The 18,845-nt window shown below is 41.1% G+C and overlaps 1 protein-coding gene across 2 annotated transcripts in view; it reads left to right on the forward strand.

Annotated features, from left to right (window-relative positions):
* CPNE4 (copine 4) overlaps nt 1-18,845 on the forward strand; it is a 684,585-nt gene that overhangs the window by 424,233 nt on the left and 241,507 nt on the right. For both annotated transcript variants that reach the window (XM_025291737.3, XM_006057472.4), the window contains exon 3: nt 4,579-4,758. In XM_025291737.3, the coding sequence (XP_025147522.1) occupies nt 4,579-4,758 (180 nt within the window). The remainder of the gene's footprint in view (nt 1-4,578; nt 4,759-18,845) is intronic.

Consider the following 18,845-nt stretch of genomic DNA (forward strand, 5'->3'; position numbering starts at 1 on the left):
CCAAAAACAACACACCTCATTCAAGGTGGTTCAAGTCCCTCAATTTTCAGGGATCAGGAGATCTATCTCCTGTCTATTTTGGAGTACCACCCCTGCTAAGCTGTGTTGGCTCTTTAGAGCTATCCTGAGAGATCTTATCTCCAGAAACTTAATTTTGGGAGTTTCCATTAGAATGGTGCTCATTTGTAGTTCTGAATAGGTATCTGAGATCTCCCAGGGGCTCACAGGTGTATTGAGTGTCCTCTTCTGTTTTCTTCCACACTTGGCTCATGAATAGTGAATCCAGGAGTTGTGTCCTAGTACCTTGACTACTGTGGGGGTAGAAAGTATTACAGGTAGGGGCCCTTCCATGCAGGCTGGAGTTGAGCCTTTGGGGACCCATCTTTCCAGACTTTAATTAGGACTTGAGTTCCTGGAGCCTATAGTGGTAGCTCTTTAGAATTTTTTGGGTCCTGGTTGATCCCGCAAGTGTATATCTTGTTGGAGTTGCCCAATGGCCATACTATAAGACTGGAGGGTCTGTGCCTGTGGATCTAGGAAAAGGTCATTGACATAAACAAAAGGTCTCCTATATACCATCTCATAAGGACTAAGACCAACCTGTTCCTTAGGGGCAATATGCATGCAGAGGAGAGCAATTGGTAAAGCCTCCTTCTATCCCAGGGAGGTCTCCTGGGTTATCTTTTTTATCGCTGATTTTAAGAATTAGTTGCTTCTTTCTACTTTTCCTAAAGACTGAGGCCTCCTGGCACAATGGAAGTAATAAGTAATGCCCAATGCTTTAGAGACCCTTTGGGTGACCTTAGAAAAAATGGTGTCCCATTGTCACTTTGTAATGACCTGTACAGACCAAATCTCAGAATGATTTCATGGAGCAGTTTTTTTTGTTTGTTTGTTTCTTTGTTTTTTAACACCTCCTCAGTCTTGGTGGGAAAGCCTTCAACCCATCCTGTGAATGTATCTGTCATAACTAATAGGTATTTATACCCTTGAGAAACTGACATCTACCAGTCCTCTCCTGAGCAGGTCCCACCCCATTGGATGGCCTGGGCCAGCTGGGGTCTTCAAGCTCCTTGGGGGTTGTTTAACAGGCAAGTGGGACAAGAGGAGACCACTTGCCTTATATTCGCTTGGAGGCCTGTTCCTCTAAAGGACCTTTCCAATAATCTTTGGAGGGCCTTCTCCCCTAAATGAGTGCTGGCTTGTAAGGAGTTAACCAGCTTCCACTGGAGGCTCCCATGCAGAAAAAGGAGTCCCTCCTTTTGGAACCACCCCATATGATCTTCTTGAAAGCCCTCACTCTTAGCTTTTTTTTTTTTTTTTTTTTTTTTTTGTATAATTGATACATTTGAATCTATTCTAAAGAGGTGGATGAAACTGGAGCCTATTATACAGAGTGAAGTAAGTCACTCTTAGCTTTAAGAGTATCACCTTCAGTATATGAAGGAGTTTGTGGCAAATTAGTCTGTGGAACTAAGGTGGCAACCCCTATTAGGTCATTGTTCTGTACTGCTGCTCTCTTAGCTGCCTGGTTGGCTGCTTGGTTCCCTTGTGCCACTTCCATGCTCCTGTTTTGGTGTACTTTACAATGAGAGACTGAAACCTCAGTGGGCAGATAGACTGCTTCCAAGAGCCTAAGGATTTTATCACCAATTTTGATTGGGGACCCTTGGGTGGTTAAGTGGCCTATTTCTTTCCAAATAGCAGCATGTGCATGTAGCACCAGAAAGGCATACTTGGAGTCAGTGTAAATGGCTATTCTTTTTCCTTTTCCCATATCTAAAGCTCAAGTCAGGGCTATGAGCTCAGCCAATTGGGCTGCAGTACCTGGTGGCAAAGGTTTGGCCTCTATGATCTCGAAATTGGAGACTACTGCATATCCAGCCGGAGAAGGCAATGGCACCCCACTCCAGTACTCTTGCCTGGAAAATCCCATGGATGGAGGAGCCTGGTAGGCTGCAGTCCATGGGGTCGCTAAGAGTCAGACATGACTGAGCGACTTCACTTTCACTTTTCACTTTAATGCACTGGATAAGGAAATGGCAACCCACTCTAGTATTCTTGCCTGAAGAATCCCAGGGACGGGGGAGCCTGGTGGGCTGCCGTCTATAGGCTCACACAGAGTCAGACACGACTGAAACGACTTAGCAGCAGCGGCAGCAGCAGCATATCTAACTCTTCTTTTCCCATCTAAGGCAAAGCTGCTTCCATCAGTGTACCAGATTTCCTCAGGATTAGTCAGAGGATCTTCTGACAATCCCTCTCTGGATTTTGTCCGGTGGTCCAAGGTTTCTTAACTGGAGGTCTTCTGGAACCTGGGACTGAGCCACGTGAGCTTTCTGCCCAGTTTGTTTTTGCTGTCCCAGTTTCCAGCCTGCTGGGCTTCTTGTTACTTCCACTGCACTGGGTTTTCTTCGTGTTCAGCTTCCACTGCATGAGGTTTCACCAAGTTGGGCTTCTGCTGTGCTTGGCCTCTGCTTCACAGGGGCTGAGCCAACCTTGTTTCAGCCAGGTTAAATCCGAGAAATGGCACCATATATGTTGGAGGAGTGTGTAATTTCCTTGATTCTGTCTCGCCGTAGCAAAGATTTGAAATGGCAGACCAGTTTTACAGCTAGCTTACAACTTAGCTTTATTAGGAAAAACTCAAGGCACAAGGGCAGGCCAATGCCAAAGGAGAGGCTGAAAACTACTTTTAAGTGGAATGAATGAAACACCTCCAGGTCACTATGAACTTATAGACCTCTGATTTTTACTATTACTCAAAAGTATAATCTCTTAATAACAACAAAAAAAGTATACCAATATAATAAATCTTGTACCCACACAGTCAGTCAATAACATATACAATCCTGCCTCGCAGAATGAACATTTTAAAGCATATAAATTAAGCTCAAATAGCTGACTCTTCATGGAAAGAGTCAAATAACCATTGGTCTGAGCAGTAGCTTGTTGTCGAATCCCAATCAGCAGTGGATTGAGATTTGGTTTTCTGTCTCTTGCAGCAGGATGTAAAAGAACCATATTCTCCTTCTCCTCACAACCAGGATCATCCATCCCACCAGAAATAGCAGAAGGTACTCCTTACAGGGTAGCCCTCTCTCACACAGGGCACTGCATAGGAAGAGATGGGGCCAGGGATCAAACCCTGAGATCAAGAGTGTATCAGATTTTTTCTTTGGTGGATAACATGTACATGCATGATATGGTCAAAAATGGCTCCCCTCATTTTATTGAGAAACTCTCCTTGTACTGTAATGAAAGTGGGGAGGTGTTTTTCACAGTTGGTGCTAAGGAATGACTCTTGAAGAGTATCCAATAAACTGTCGACGGAAAAAAATTGCACAACATAAAAGTTGAGAATTATGTTTTATTCAGAGGACATTCTGAGCACTTCAAGCCTGCGAAATAGCATCTCAAATAACTCTGAGAAATTGCCCCCAAGAAGCAAGGTGAGGAGCCCGTATATACAAGAGTTTTTGCAACAAAGACCAGGTGGTGAGAACATCAAAAGATAACATTAATTAAAGAAAAACAGCTGTCTCAAGCCAATGAAATTTAGCACTTTCCTATGTATGGGAAGATGCAAAAGTCGAGGCTCACTGAAACCACTCCTTTGATATGCACCTCACCTACCTCGGTCCAGAATCCTGCTCCTCTCTATCCTGAGTCCCTTCAGGGTACCCCGTGGGGCTGCTGCAGTGGCATGTAAAGAACTGGGCCACACAGCAGGCGGTGAACGGCAGTTAAGTGAGCAAAGCTTCATCTATACTTACCACCACTCTCCATTGCTCACATCCCCCTAGATGAGACTGTCTAATTTCAGGAAAAGAAGCTCAGGGCTCCCACTGATTTTGCATTATAGTGAGCTGTATGTTTATTTCATCATATATCACAATCTAATAATAATAGAAGTAGAATGCACAATAAATGTATCTGAATCATCCCCAAACCCCCTCCCCCTTACCCCGGTCTGTGGAAAAATTGTCTTGCAGGAAACCGGTCCCTAGAGACAGATTGGGAACCACTGCCCTAATCCTCTAGCCCTCACTGGTTGATGAGGGGACTGAGACAGAAGGACTGAAACTACTGAGTCAACATGTGTAAGCCCAATAAGAGACACACTGGAGACCACAGGGATTCATATGGCACCAACACTAGAATAGGGTTGGCTAAAAGGGACATCTACAAGGTTATTTGCCCAACGGTGCCCCTAAGACATCAGGAATTGGGTACAGATTTTTTTCCTCCCGAGCCAAAACATGCCCTCAGACTTTTTCCTGAGGCTCCAAGTGGCCCCTAATAATCAATCCATCTTCTTGCCTTATTACTTAACAATACAAGGTACTCTAAAACCCTTACACATAAAGCTTAGATTATTCTGTGATTTTCCTCCTTGAACCATGACTCATTCTCAGAAGGTGTATCCTTGAAGATGTCCAGACTGCTCGCCATGATGACTTGGTGGAGGGCACTGACAGTTTGGAAGGAGACAGAGCACCATAAAATGAAGCTTCCTGAAGGATAACAATACAAGACCCTGATTCCTGATGGGTTTTCTCTTCCTCTGTCCTGCAGGTTGACAGAACAGAGGTGATTCGCACCTGCATCAACCCAGTCTATTCAAAACTGTTCACAGTGGACTTTTACTTTGAGGAGGTGCAGCGCCTGCGGTTTGAGGTCCATGACATCAGCAGCACCCACAATGGGCTGAAGGAGGCCGACTTTCTGGGCGGTATGGAGTGCACGCTTGGCCAGGTGGGTCCATGACGCCCTTCCTCCCCTTTAGCCTTCTGAGGGCCTTTCTCCTTCCTTTTTTCCCCTCTCCCCTCATTCAGTCCTTGCTTTCTTTCTCCTGTTGATTTTATTTCCTTTAACATGTAGCATTGTGTGACATGCACTGCCATGTCCATTATATTCAGTGTTACACTTTCATGTGGATGATGGTGCAGATATATCAGGTGTTACCTATTTTGCAAAGTTAATCATTTTTGTTTCTGAATTCCTTCATTCTGTCAGTCATTTATTTAATAACTATTTATGGAGCACCTACTCTGCTCCAGTTGTATGTCTGCTATTGCCTTATCCTGATATGTCATAATCTCCTATCTCCCAACTCAACTATGGGAACCATTACATGAGAAGTATCGCTCAGTCACAGCTATCCCAAGCCTCTGGTGCCAAAAGCAGCCCAAGAGAAGGCTAAATAGATACATGGCAAATGATAAATGCTTTACTTAATCCTCACAACAGTGTTGGGAAATAAACATTCATTTGTCAGAGAGAAACTAAGACTCAGAAGTAATCGACTTGCCAGAGACCCCACACTAACAAGGGCAGAGTTACACCCAAGTGGGTCTTACTCCAAGCCCCATGATTTTGACTTTGTAACACCTTTCCTTTTTCCCTTCCTTCCTGCTATACCTAGAACTTGAATAAGTGCTGAGGTGGAATCTAGGTAGAAATAGTCCCTGTGCTCAAGACTAATTGGAGAAGGCTCAGTGTGTGCCCCTCAAACAGAGCCACTCATGATGTTCTCTAAGCTCTCATGAGGCAACTCATCCTGGGTTCTACATATGGTTGTGGGCCTGCAGTGAAGGGAGAGCTTTCTGCTGAGGAGAATGACAAAAGGCATTGTGAAACCAAACTTTGAAAAAATATGGTCCAGGAGTTGAAGGAGGAGGAGGGATATCTTCAGGTAAAAAGGCAATGTAAACAAGGCATAGAGGTCAGAGCAACCATGCAGAGCTAAGGGGTGAGAGGACCAACCACCCTTAATCAAGGCCACAGACTGATTTACTGGGAAACTAGTGCAGCTTAAAATTCATAGATCTTCACTTATGTGGATCCTTCCAAAGTTCTGTATCATGTTTTTTTTTTTTTTTAATTTTAAATTTTATTTTATTTTTAAACTTTACATAACTGTATTAGTTTTGCCAAATATCAAAATGAATCCGCCACAGGTATACATGTGTTCCCCATCCTGAACCCTCCTCCCTCCTCCCTCCCCATTCCATCCCTCTGGGTCGTCCCAGTGCACCAGCCCCAAGCATCCAGTATCGTGCATCGAACCTGGACTGGCGACTCTTTTCATACATGATATTTTACATGTTTCAATGCCATTCTCCCAAATCTTCCCACCCTCTCCCTCTCTCACAGAGTCCATAAGACTGTTCTATACATCAGTGTCTCTTTTGCTGTCTCGTACACAGGGTTATTGTTACCATCTTTCTAAATTCCATATATATGCGTTAGTATACTGTATTGGTGTTTTTCTTTCTGGCTTACTTCACTCTGTATAATAGGCTCCAGTTTCATCCACCTCATTAGAACTGATTCAAATGTATTCTTTTTAATGGCTGAATAATGCTCCATTGTGTATATGTACCATAGCTTTCTTATCCATTCATCTGCTGATGGACATCTAGGTTGCTTCCATGTCCTGGCTATTATAAACAGTGCTGCGATGAACATTGGGGTACACGTGTCTCTTTCCCTTCTGGTTTCCTCAGTGTGTATGCCCAGCAGTGGGATTGCTGGATCATAAGGCAGGTTTATTTCCAGTTTTTTAAGGAATCTCCACACTGTTCTCCATAGTGGCTGTACTAGTTTGCATTCCCACCAACAGTGTAAGAGGGTGTATCATGTTTTTATTCATAGTGTTGTACTTTTTCCACAAAGCAAGATTCCAGATTACATAAGCCTCAAGCCTCGCAAAACCTGCAATAATCCCATGTAGAGGTAAGGATATTGTTTAGGGATTAGTAAGAAAGAGTTTAAGTTGGCTTAAAACAACATTCAGAAAACTAAGATCATGGCATCCACTCCCATCACTTCATGGGAAATAGATGGGGAAACAATGGAAACAGTGACAGACTTTATTTCGGAGGGCTCCAATATCACTGCAGATGGTGACTGCAGCCATGAGATTAAAAGACACTTGCTCCTTGGGAGAAAAGTTATGACCAACCTAGACAGCATATTAAAAATCAGGGACATTACTTTGCCAACAAATGTCCATCTAGTCAAAGCTATGGTTTAATTCCAGTAGTCATGTATGGATGTGAGAGTTGGACTATAAAGCTACACTCCTCTTCCTGCCTCACTGCTCTACTCCTCTGTGGTGCTTCCTTCACCTCCTTTGACTTTCAGTCTCAGAGTCAGTTTTTTAGGCAATCCAAACAAAGATACTCTGCAGCATATGCCAAACTCCTTCCTGATTCCAGAGACTGTATGCAGTGTTCCCATCTGCTCAGAATGTGCTTCCTTTCCCTGCTCATACTCACGTTCCCTTCCCAATTTCAGTGGAAATGTCACTTCTTTCTGGGCGCCTTCTCTGAGCTCTTATCTGCTTGATACCATCCTTTCAATGTTTGCTTCCTCTTCTGTGCTTCTCCCTAAGAATGGCTGTGATTTATTTGTGTAATTATTTGTTTTACATCTTTATCCCCAACTAGTGTGAGCTGTTTGAAGGCAAAGACAGTGTCACTGGCCCCTGACACACTGCCTGGCATGAGGTAGAGGGTCAAGGACTGGTTTGACATAGGAAGATAAGCCTTACAAAAGAGGTAATTTTGAGGAACATTCACACAAACAAAATTGTGAAAGCTTTGGATAAACAAGATATTTTATTCACATGACTTAATGGATCTACATTTACTTCTTGGGACAGCATGTAACTTTTATGCATAGGTGGGATGCTCATTGCTAAGTGAGAATCTTAAAATGGTTCTTTTCTATCTGCAAAATGCCATTTTAATCACCTTTTAAGTTTATTTGTTATTTATTTAAGTTTACTTAAGTCTATTTATACATTACAGAATTTCACCTCAAATCCACTATTCATTCATTCATTCATTGCCCACTTATTGTGCACTGTACCTATCAAGAACTACGTGCTCTCGACTCTTTCCATAAGTCATGAGAGAGATATACAATGATCATTATATAATATATGATGGAGAATATCCCCGGAACCCACCTTCTTGTGGACTTCTCCTCAGGAGGGAATAAGGTGTCCTGCTGTCTAAGCCCTTTGGGGTGAGGTTTCCCATTACTTAAGTGAAAAGCATCAGGGTTGGTATGGAGAAATGGCCAGATGGCCTAGAGTGGAAGGAATAGAGAATCTGAGGGGTTCATTCACATAATCTTCTTAATCTCTCAAGACAAAAAATATGTAGACCTGAACACTTAAGGTGAATTACCAATAGTCCTTCCTAAGTATACTTTGATGCTTTTGAAAGGGCTTTCAAGCTGATCATTTCTCATGGCTTTTTAAAAATTTATGTATTTTGAAGTATAGTTGAGTTACAGTGTTGTGTTAATTTCTGCTGTACAGCAAAGTGACTCAGCTGTACATGTATATACATTATATTCTTTTCCATTATGGTTTATCAAAGGATGTTGAATATAGTTCCCTGTGATATACAGTAGGACCTTGTTCTTTATCCATCTTATATATGCTAGTTTGCATCTGAGTTGAGAAAACAGAATCAGAAAGATTCCACGCCTTGACAGAGCCAAGACCAGAAGTCAGGAGCTGTTGATCTTTAATTCAGAGCTCTTTCTTCTGCCATAATTTAGGAAGGGATAATGCAGGGAGTTCTTTGGAAGGAATGATGCTAAAGCTGAAACTCCAGTACTTTGGCCACCTCATGTGAAGAGTTGATTCATTGGAAAAGACTCTGATGCTGGGAGGGATTGGGGGCAGGAGGAGAATGGGACGACAGAGGATGAGATGGCTGGATGGCATCACCGACTTGATGGACATGAGTTTGAGTGAACCCCAGGAGATGGCAATGGACAGGGAGGCCTGGCATGCTGCATTTCATGGGGTTGCAAAGAGTCAGACATGACTAAGGGACTGAACTGAACTGAATGCAGGAATGCTGCATGTTGTGAGAAATTTTTTTGACATTGTGGCTTAGGAGGAAAAAGACATGAGTAGCAAATCAGCCATGCTTCCTGAGCCATATTATGGCATCCCCCACCCCACCCCGGTGATTTGCTGGCCTGACTAGGTATTCTGTATATTTTTAAATAACCACCCTCTCATAATATCAGCCACGTGATTGGTGCTGTCGACCTGGCCCACACGTTGGGATGCCACTGATTGAAATCAATCAGAATGTCTCAATTTTGTGGCGACAGTGATTGCTTCAGGGAAATCATGTAACTCATCAGACACAATGAGATGCAAATATATGTTGGCCAGAGCCTTATAGGAAAGAAAATGTAGGTTTGTGAGGTGGAAATGGACCCTGCAAGAGAAAAACGTGGGTGCTATTGGAGAAAAAGAGAGAAACTGAGTGGTGTTCTCTGCACCCTAGATAGAGTCTTGTCTGAAGCCAGCCTGTCCTCAACATTTCAATCATTATCTTCTGTTTGCTGTTTGAACCACTATAGGCTAATTCATTTTGCCACTTACAAAGTGAAGCCTAACATTGAATTATATTCCACAGAACCCCTTTCCCAGACCATAGTGATCTCTTTAAACTCCAAACTCCTATAACCCAGCTTCATTTCATTCATGTAAATCATCCTACATTGCACTGAGAAGTTCCTTTTTATCAGTTCATTAAAATAATTTCTCTCTTATTTAGCACTTATTGTTATAGTTACCTGGTCCGTCCCCAGATTACAAGTTTTTAAAGCTGGGAGCCACAGGCCACATTCAGCACTTCTTTGGTTCTAAAGCAATTATATATGCTTTATGTATCATGTGCTTAAGTCAAATTTATTGATCAGTTAATTTTGAAAATCCAGATCAGTATGAACTTATATTTTGACATGATAAATTTCTTTTATGTATTCATTTTTTTCAGCAAATATTTAGGAAGGACCCCAGGCATAAAAAGTACCGTGCTAGGTGCTACAGGCACAAAGATGAAAAAGACAGGGACCCTGCTCCAGAAGAGCTTATAATTAGCTAGGAGATACAGACTAGTAAAGAAATCATCAAAATGCATATTACTAACTGCTATATAATGAGTTGTGTTTCAAGGGCTCTGAGGGAAAGACTTACCTCTGCCTAAAGCAATTGAGGAGGTCTCATAAGAAAATTGTCTCACTCTGAGTCTCAAAGAGTGAGTAGGGATTCACCAGCAGAGAAAAGAAATAAGGACTCTCATGCAAAATGACTGGTACACATCAATGCACAGCAGCATGAGAATGTCAGAGAACTCTGAGTGACTCAGCTTGGTGGGATGGGCAAGTGAGTTGGGAAAGGGATAAAGGAGGCCAGACAGGAGAGGGTGAGCTGAGCTGACCCCATGCTTTCATGAGCCTTCCATTAAAGTTTGGGAAGCTCAGACTGGATGCACAAAAGGCCCTGAGGAGCTTTAAAAAGGGGAGGGCCAAGACTGATTGTGTGTACTGGAAAGATTACTTTGGTATTCCTGTAAATGGTGGATGGGAGAGGACTGATGTGGAGGTAGAGAAACAAGTTAGAAGGCTGTTAAAACAATAAAGAAGAGTTGGGGAGGAAAGTGGTGATGAAAGTTGAGAAGAGGAGATGCAGAGGGTAATGTATCTGAGAGCACAATCAACAAGTTTTCAAACCTGGGTGAGAGATGCAGAGTCTTCTGGCATCTGACAAAGGTTACTGGAGGAGCGACTTGCTGTCATTGAGGGGAATCAGATTGACGAATGAGATGGGGAGTAGGATGTGGTGCCAACACCTTAAGTTCAGGATGTCTGTGAAAAAAGTCCAGAGGAGGTTGCCAATTGTTTTACCACATGGACCTGATGATGACACAGATTTGGGAGCTGACTCCCTACAGATGGTAGTTGGTAGCAGAAAATCAAAATCCTTTTCTATGTGAAGAGTTATTTGGATGGTTATTTAGAATGGGATAAGTAAAACAGACATGTGATTAAAACAAGATTTGATATTGATGTACTACATAAAGGGGGCTTCCCTCATAGCTCAGTAGGTAAAGAATTTGCCTGCAATGCAGGAGACCTGGGTTAGATTCCTGGGTCAGGAAGATCCCCTGGAGAAGGAAATGGCAACCCACTCCAATATTCTTTCCTGGTGAATCCCATGGACAGAGGAGCCTGGAAGGCTACAGTCCATGGATTCACAAGTCAGACATGACTTAGCGACTAAACTAGTACCATGTATAGAGTAACACAACAGACAAATGCATTTGTCATGAGAGCTCTGTGAAGAGGAGGCAGACCTCCTTCACTCTTCACAGTTTGACAGTTTATTACCTTTTGGTGAGAATGGGAATTTTCTCGCTTTTTCCAAATTGTTCTTCTCTTTAATGTGATCAAGCAAAAAAAAAAAATAATAATCAACGTTTTCCTTCTTTGTAACTTCAGCAGTGAGAAAAGATTCCTTTTCCTTGCACTGCTTAGTTGGGCAGGGAATGGTAGACATAGGAGATGTAGGAACAGTGTGGTGGGGGCCCAAAGCACTGTTTCATGATGGTGCACCACGGAGCTGAGTGGACTAGTGTCGGATCCCAGCTCAGCCATGCTCAGTTGTATGTCCAGAGACCAACTCCTGCAGCCATTTAAACCTCAGTCTCTTCATTTGCACAGTGGAGATTATAATAGTTCTGACCTCAAGAAATAGTGTAGGATCAAGTGAAAAAATACATATAAGGTGCTAAGCAGTGTTCCTGGCATTCAGGGTCTGAAACCTGTTATTAAGGAGCTACCACTATGGACACTTGTAAGGACCAACATTGTTTCAGGAGTAAATGTGGAAGGGAAAAAAAAGGTGAAAACGTTATGATAGAACCCATGTCCTGGGCAATTAGTAAAACTGAACTTATAATTTTGCCTTAAGTTTGTTGCATAATTTATATAGTTAAAGATTCAGTGTGTATAATATTTACTCTTATCAGGCTACTTTTAGTAAAATATGGTTTCTCTGAAGTAATTTGTTCCTGATTGTATCTTTCTGAACTGAAGCCCAAAACAAAAGGTAAAATGACTTCTTAAAACCCATCCAGAAAGTCACACATTCAGAGCCTCTAAAGTACCTACTCTGTCTGAATTTGTCACATTTCCATTCTGTCATGTGATTCAGCAGGACTCATGGTATTTGGGGAGGGAAAATAGCAGCCCTCAGCATGCTAGAAACTGGCACTGGCCATAACATTGGGTACCAGCAGCGCAAGTGACTTAGCACTGAGTGGTGGTGCCAGATGAAGGTTCATGTCCTCTAAAAGCACTCAAGGCAGAACTGTGTGTTCTCAGCAGATGGATGAAGAGGGCGAATCATAGATGCAGGATGCTCAGAAAGCTGTGTATGCCTTCTGTGTCAGTGTGCAGACCATCCATGGATTGCTGTTGGCTGAAAGAAGACCAGAAACTAAACCCTGCTCCCGCTACACCCATCAGAGAGCATGCTAGGAAGAAACTCTACCCCTCACCATCTTGAACAGCAAGCCAACTTTATTTTTTATTTAACTTTATTTCTTTATTATTTTATATAAATTTATTTATTCTTAATTGAAATATAATTGCTTTAAACATTGTGTTCTTTAAACCATTGTGATAGAATGTGGTCCACTGGAGAAGGGAATGGCAAACCACTTCAGTATTCTTGCCTTGAGAACCCCATGAACAGTATGAAAAGGCAAAATGATAGGATACTGAAAGAGGAACTCCCCAGGTCAGTAGGTGCCCAATATGCTACTGGAGATCAGTGGAGAAATAACTCCAGAAAGAATGAAGGGATGGAGCCAAAGCAAAAACAATACCCAGCTGTGGATGTGACTGGTGATAGAAGCAACGTCCAATGCTGTAAAGAGAGATATTGCATAGGAACCTGGAACGTCAGGTCCATGAATCAAGGCAAATTGGAAGTGGTCAAACAAGAGATGGCAAGAGGGAATGTTGACATTCTAGGAATCAGCAAACTGAAATGGACTGGAATGGGTGAATTTAATTCAGATAACCATTATATCTACTACTGCAGACAGGAATCCCTCAGAAGAAATGGAGTGGCCATCATGGTCAACAAAAGAGTCCGTAATGCAGTACTTGGATGCAATCTCAAAAATGACAGAATGATCTCTGTTCATTTCCAAGGCAAACCATTCAATGTCACAGTAATCCAAGTCTATGCCCCAACCAGTAACACTGAAGAAGCTGAAGTTGAATGGTTCTGTGAAGACCTACAAGACCTTTTAGAACTAATACCCCAAAAAGATGTCCTTTTCATTATAGGTGACTAGAATGCAAAAGTAGGAAGTCAAGAAACACCTGGAGTAACAGGCAAATTTGGCCTTGAAATACAGAATGAAACAGGGCAAAGACTAATAGAGTTTTGCCAAGAAAATGCACTGGTCATAACAAACACCCTCTTCCAACAACACAAGAGAAGACTCTACACATGGACATCAGCAGATGGTCAACACTGAAATCAGATTGATTATATTCTTTGCAGCCAAAGATGGAGAAGCTCTATAGTCAACAAAAACAAGACGGGGAGGTGACTGTGGCTCAGATCATGAACTCCTTATTACCAAATTCAGACTTAAATTGAAGAAAGTAGGGAAAACCACTAGACCATTCAGGTATGACCTAAATCAAATCCCTTATGATTATACACTGGAAGTGAGAACTAGATTTAAAGGCCTAGATCTGATAGATAGAGTGCCTGATGAACTATGGAATGAGGTTCATGACATTGTACAGGAGACAGGGATCAAGACCATGCCCATGGAAAAGAAATGCAAAAAAGCAAAATGGCTGTCAGGGAAGCCTTACAAATAGCTGTGAAAAGAAGAGAAGCAAAAAGCAAAGGAGAAAAGGAAAGATATAAGCATCTGAATGCAGAGTTCCAAATAATAGCAAGAAGAGATAAGAAAGCCTTCCTCAGCAATCAATGCAAAGAAATAGAGGAAAACAGAATGGAAAAGACTAAAGATCTCTTCAAGAAAATTAGAGATACCAAGGGAACATTTCATGCAAAGATGGGCTCGATAAAGGACAGAAATGGTATGGACCTAACAGAAGCAGAAGATATTAAGAAGAGGTGGCAAGAATACAGAGAAGAACTGTACAAAAAAGATCTTCATGACCTAGATAATCACGATGATGTGATCACTGACCTAGAGCCAGATATCCTGGAATGTGAAGTCAAGTGGGCCTTGGAAAGCATCACTATGAACAAAGCTAGTGGAGGCGATGGAATTCCAGTTGAGCTATTTCAAATCCTGAAAGATGATGCTGTGAAAGTGCTGCACTCCATATGCTAGCAAATTTGGAAAACTCAGCAGTGGCCACATGACTGGGAAAGGTCAGTTTTCATTCCAACCTCAAAGAAAGGCAATGCCAAAGAATGCTCAAACTACTGCACAATTGCACTCATTTCACACACTAGTAAAGTAATGCTCAAAATTCTGCAAGCCAGGCTTCAGCAATACATGAACCGTGAACTTCCTGATGTTCAAGCTGGTTTTAGAAAAGGCAGAGGAACCAGAGATCATATTGCCAACATCCGCTGGATCATGGAAAAAGCAAGAGATTTCCAGAAAAACATCTATTTCTGTTTTATTGACTATGCCAAAGCCTTTGACTGTGTGGATCACAATAAACTGTGGAAAATTCTGAAAGAGATGGGAATATCAGACCACCTGACCTGTCTCTTGAGAAATCTGTATGCAGGTCAGGAAGCAACAGTTAGAACTGGTCATGGAACAACAGACTGGTTCCAAATAGGAAAAGGAGTATGTCAAGGCTGTATATTGTCACCCTGTTTATTTAACTTATATGCAGAGTACATCATGAGAAACGCTGGGCTGGAAGAAACACAAGCTGGAATCAAGATTGCCGGGAGAAATATCAATAACCTCAGATATGCAGATGACACCACCCTTTTGGCAGAAAGTGAAGAGGAACTCAAAAGCCCCTTGATGAAATTGAAAGTGGAGAGTGAAAAAGTTGGCTTGAAGCTCAACATTAAGAAAATAAAGATCATGGCATCTGGTCCCATCACTTCATGGGAAATAGATGGGGAAACAATGGAAATAGTGTCAGACTTTATTTTTTTGGTCTCCAAAATCACTGCAGATGGTGACTGCAGCCATGAAATTAAAAGACGCTTACTCCTTGGAAGGAAAGTTATGACCAACCTAGATAGCATATTCAAAAGCAGAGACATTACTTTGCCAACAAAGGTCCGTCTAGTCAAGGCTATGGTTTTTCCTGTGATCATGTATGGATGTGAGAGTTGGACTGTGAAGAAGGCTGAGTGCCTAAGAACTGATGCCTTTGAACTGTTATATTGGAGAAGACTCTTGAGAGTACCTTGGACTGCAAGGAGATCCAACCAGTCTGTTCTGAAGGAGATCAACCCTGGGATTTCTTTGGAAGGAATGATGCTGAAGCTGAAACTCCAGTACTTTGGCCACCTCATGCGAAGGGTTGACTCATTGGAAAAGACTCTGATGCTGGGAGGGATTGGGGGCAGGAAGAGAAGAGGACGACAGAGGATGAGATGGCTGAATGGCATCACTGACTCAATGGACGTGAGTCTGAGTGAACTCCAGGAGTTGGTGATAGACAGGGAGGCCTGGCCTGCTGCGATTCATGGGGTCGCAAAGAGTCGGACGCGACTGAGCGACTGAACTAACTGATGAAACATTGTGTTGCTTTCTGCCAAATGTGAAGATAAACCAGCCATATGTATACCTATGCCCCCTCCTTCTGAACCTGCCTTCCACTTCACTCCCAATCCCACCCCTCTAGGTTGTTACAGAGCCCTGGGTGAATTCCCTGAATCATACAGCAAATTCCCATTGGCTATCTATTTTACATATGGTGATGTATATGTTTCCATGTTACTCACCTCATTATCCCACCCACTCTTTCCTCCTCCCAACTCTTGTCCATATGTCTGTTCTCATTGTCTGTGCCTCCATTTCTACCATACAAATAGGTTCATCAGTACCATCTTTCTAGATTCCATACATATGCGTTAACATACAATATTTGTTTTTCTCTTTCTGACTTACTTCATTCTGTATAAGAGGCTTTAGGTTCACCCACCTCATTAGAACTGACTCAAATGTGTTCCGTTTTATGGCTGAGAAATATTCCACTTTATATATATATATATATATATACACACACGTATATACATATACATACACATATGTACATGTGTGTGTGTGTGTGTGTGTGTGTTATATACCACAGCTTCTTTATCCATTCATCTGCTGATGGACATCTATTTTGCCTCCATATTCTACCATTGTAAATTGTGCTGCAGTGAACACTGGGGTACATGTGCCTTTTACAATTTTGGTTTTCTGAGGGTATAAGCCTAGTAGTGAGATCACTGGGTCATATGCTGGTTTTATTCCTAGTTTTTTAAGTAATCTCCATCTGTCTGTCATAGTGACTGTATCAGTTTGCATTCCCACCAACAGTACAAGAGGGTTCCCTTTTCTCCACACCCTCTCCAGCATTTAATGTTTGTAGACTTGATAATGGCCATTCTAACTGGTGTGAGGTGATATCTAAGTATAGTTTTGATTTGCATTTCTGTAATAGTGAGCAAAGTTGAGCATCTTTTCATGTGTTTGTTAGCCATCTGTATGTCTTCCTTGAAGAAATGTCTGCTTAGGTCTTTTGCCTGTTTTTTGTTTTGTTTTGTTTTGTTTTTGATTGACTGTTTGCTTGTTTGTTTCTCTGGTATTGAGTTGTATGAGCTGCTTGTATATTTTGTAAATTAATCTTTTGTCAGCTGTTTCATTTGCTATCATTTTCTCACATTCTAAGGGCTGTCTTTTTACCTTGTTAACAGTTTCCTTTGCTGTGCAAAAGCTTTTAAGTTTAATTAGGTCCCGCTTGTTTATTTTTGTTTTTATTTCCATTGCTCTAGGAGATGGGTCAGAGGGTCTTGCTGTGATTTATGTTATAGTTTTCTGCCTATGTTTTCCTCTAAGAGTTTTATAGTTCCTGGTCTTACATTTAGGTCTTTAATCCATTTTGAGTTTATCTTTGTATATGGCGTAAGGAAGTGTTCTAATTTCATTCATTCTTTTACATGTAGCTGTCCAGTTTTCCCACCAGCACTTATTGAGGAGACTAGATATCTTTGCCCCACTGTATATTCTTTCCTCCTTTGTCAAAATTAAGGTACCCATAGATGTGTGGGTTTATCTCTGGGCTATTTCTATCTTATTCCACTGGTCTATGTTTCTGTTTTTGTGCCATTAACTTACTGTCTTGATGACTGTATATTTGTAGTATAGTCTGAAGTCAGGAAGGTTGATTCCTCCAGCTCCATTCTTCTTTCTCAAGATTGCTTTGGCTCTTTGGAGTCTTATATGCTTCCTTATGAAATGTGAGATTTTTTGTTCTAGTTCTGTGGGAAATGTCATTGGTAATTTGATAGGGGCCACTCTGATTCTGTAGATTGTATTAGGTAGTATAGTCATTTTCACAACATTGATTCTTCCAACCCAGAAACATGGAGTATCTCTCCATTTGGTTATGTTGTCTTCGATTTTTTTCATCAGTGTTTTATAATTTTCTGTATACATCTCTTTTGTCTCCTTAGGTAGGTTTATTCCTAGGTATTTTATTCTTTTTGTTGCAATGGTAAATGGGACTTATTCCTTAGTTTCTCTTTCTGATTTTTCATTGTTAGTGCATAGGAATTCAAGTGACTTCTGTGTATTGATTTTGTACCCTCAACTGTGCTGAATTTACTGATTACCTCTAGTAATGTTCTGATAATATCTTTAGAGTTTTCTATGTATATTGTCATGTATCTGCAAACAGTGAGAGTTTTACCTCTTCGTTTCCATTTCTTCTCTAACTGCAGTGGCTAGGACTTCCAAAACTATGTTGAGTAATAGTGGTGAGAGTGGAAGCACTTTTCTTGTTCCTGATGTTACAGGGAATGCCTTCAGTTTTTCAACATTGAGAATAATGTTTGATGTGGTTTTATCACATATGACCTGTATTAGTTAAGGTAGGTTCCTTCTAAGCCAATTTTTTAAAGAGTTTTTATCATAAATGGGTACTGAAATTTGTCAAACGCTTTTTCTGCATCTATTGAAATGATCATATGGTTTTTATCTTCCAACTCATTAATATGGTGTATCATATTGATTGATTTGTGTATATTGAAGAACCTTTGAATCCCTGGGATAAACTCAACTTGATCATGGTGTATGATCTTTTTAATTTGTTGTTGAATTCTGTTTGCTAGAATTTTGTTGAGGATTTTTACATCTATATTCATCAGTGATATTGGCCTGTAATTTTCTTTTTTGTGTGTTGTCTCTCTCTGGTTTTGTGAGGCTGATGGTGGCCTCACAGAACAAGTTTAGAAGTGTTTCTTCCTCTGAAAATTTTTGCAAGAGTTTTAGAAAAATAGAAATTAGCTTTTCTCTAAATGTATGGAAGAACTCACCTTTGAAGCCATCTGGCCCTGGGCTTTTGTTTTTTGGGAATTTTTTTTTTTTTTAATCACAGTTTAATTTCAGTGCTTGTAGTTGGCTTGTTCATAATTTCTCTTTCTTCCAGGGTCAGTCTTGGAAGCTTGAACTTTTCTAAGAATTTATCTGTTTCTTCCAGGTTGTCCATTTTATTGGCATGTAGTTGTTTGTAATAGTCTCTTATGATCCTTTGTATTTCTGCATTGTCTGTTGTAATCTCTCCCTTTTTGTTTATAATTTTGTTGATTTGATTCTTCTCCCTTTTTTCTTGATGAGTCTTGCTAATGGTTTGTCAATTTTGTTTATCTTCTCAAAGAACCAGCTTTTAGTTTTATTGATCTTTACTATTGTTTTCTTCATTTCTTTCTGCTCTGATCTTTATGATTTTTTTTTTCTTCTACTAACTTTAGGGGTTCTTCTTCTTCT

The sequence above is a fragment of the Bubalus bubalis genome, chromosome 1 (genome assembly GCF_019923935.1).
Source record: "Bubalus bubalis isolate 160015118507 breed Murrah chromosome 1, NDDB_SH_1, whole genome shotgun sequence".
Lineage (NCBI taxonomy): Eukaryota > Metazoa > Chordata > Mammalia > Artiodactyla > Bovidae > Bubalus > Bubalus bubalis.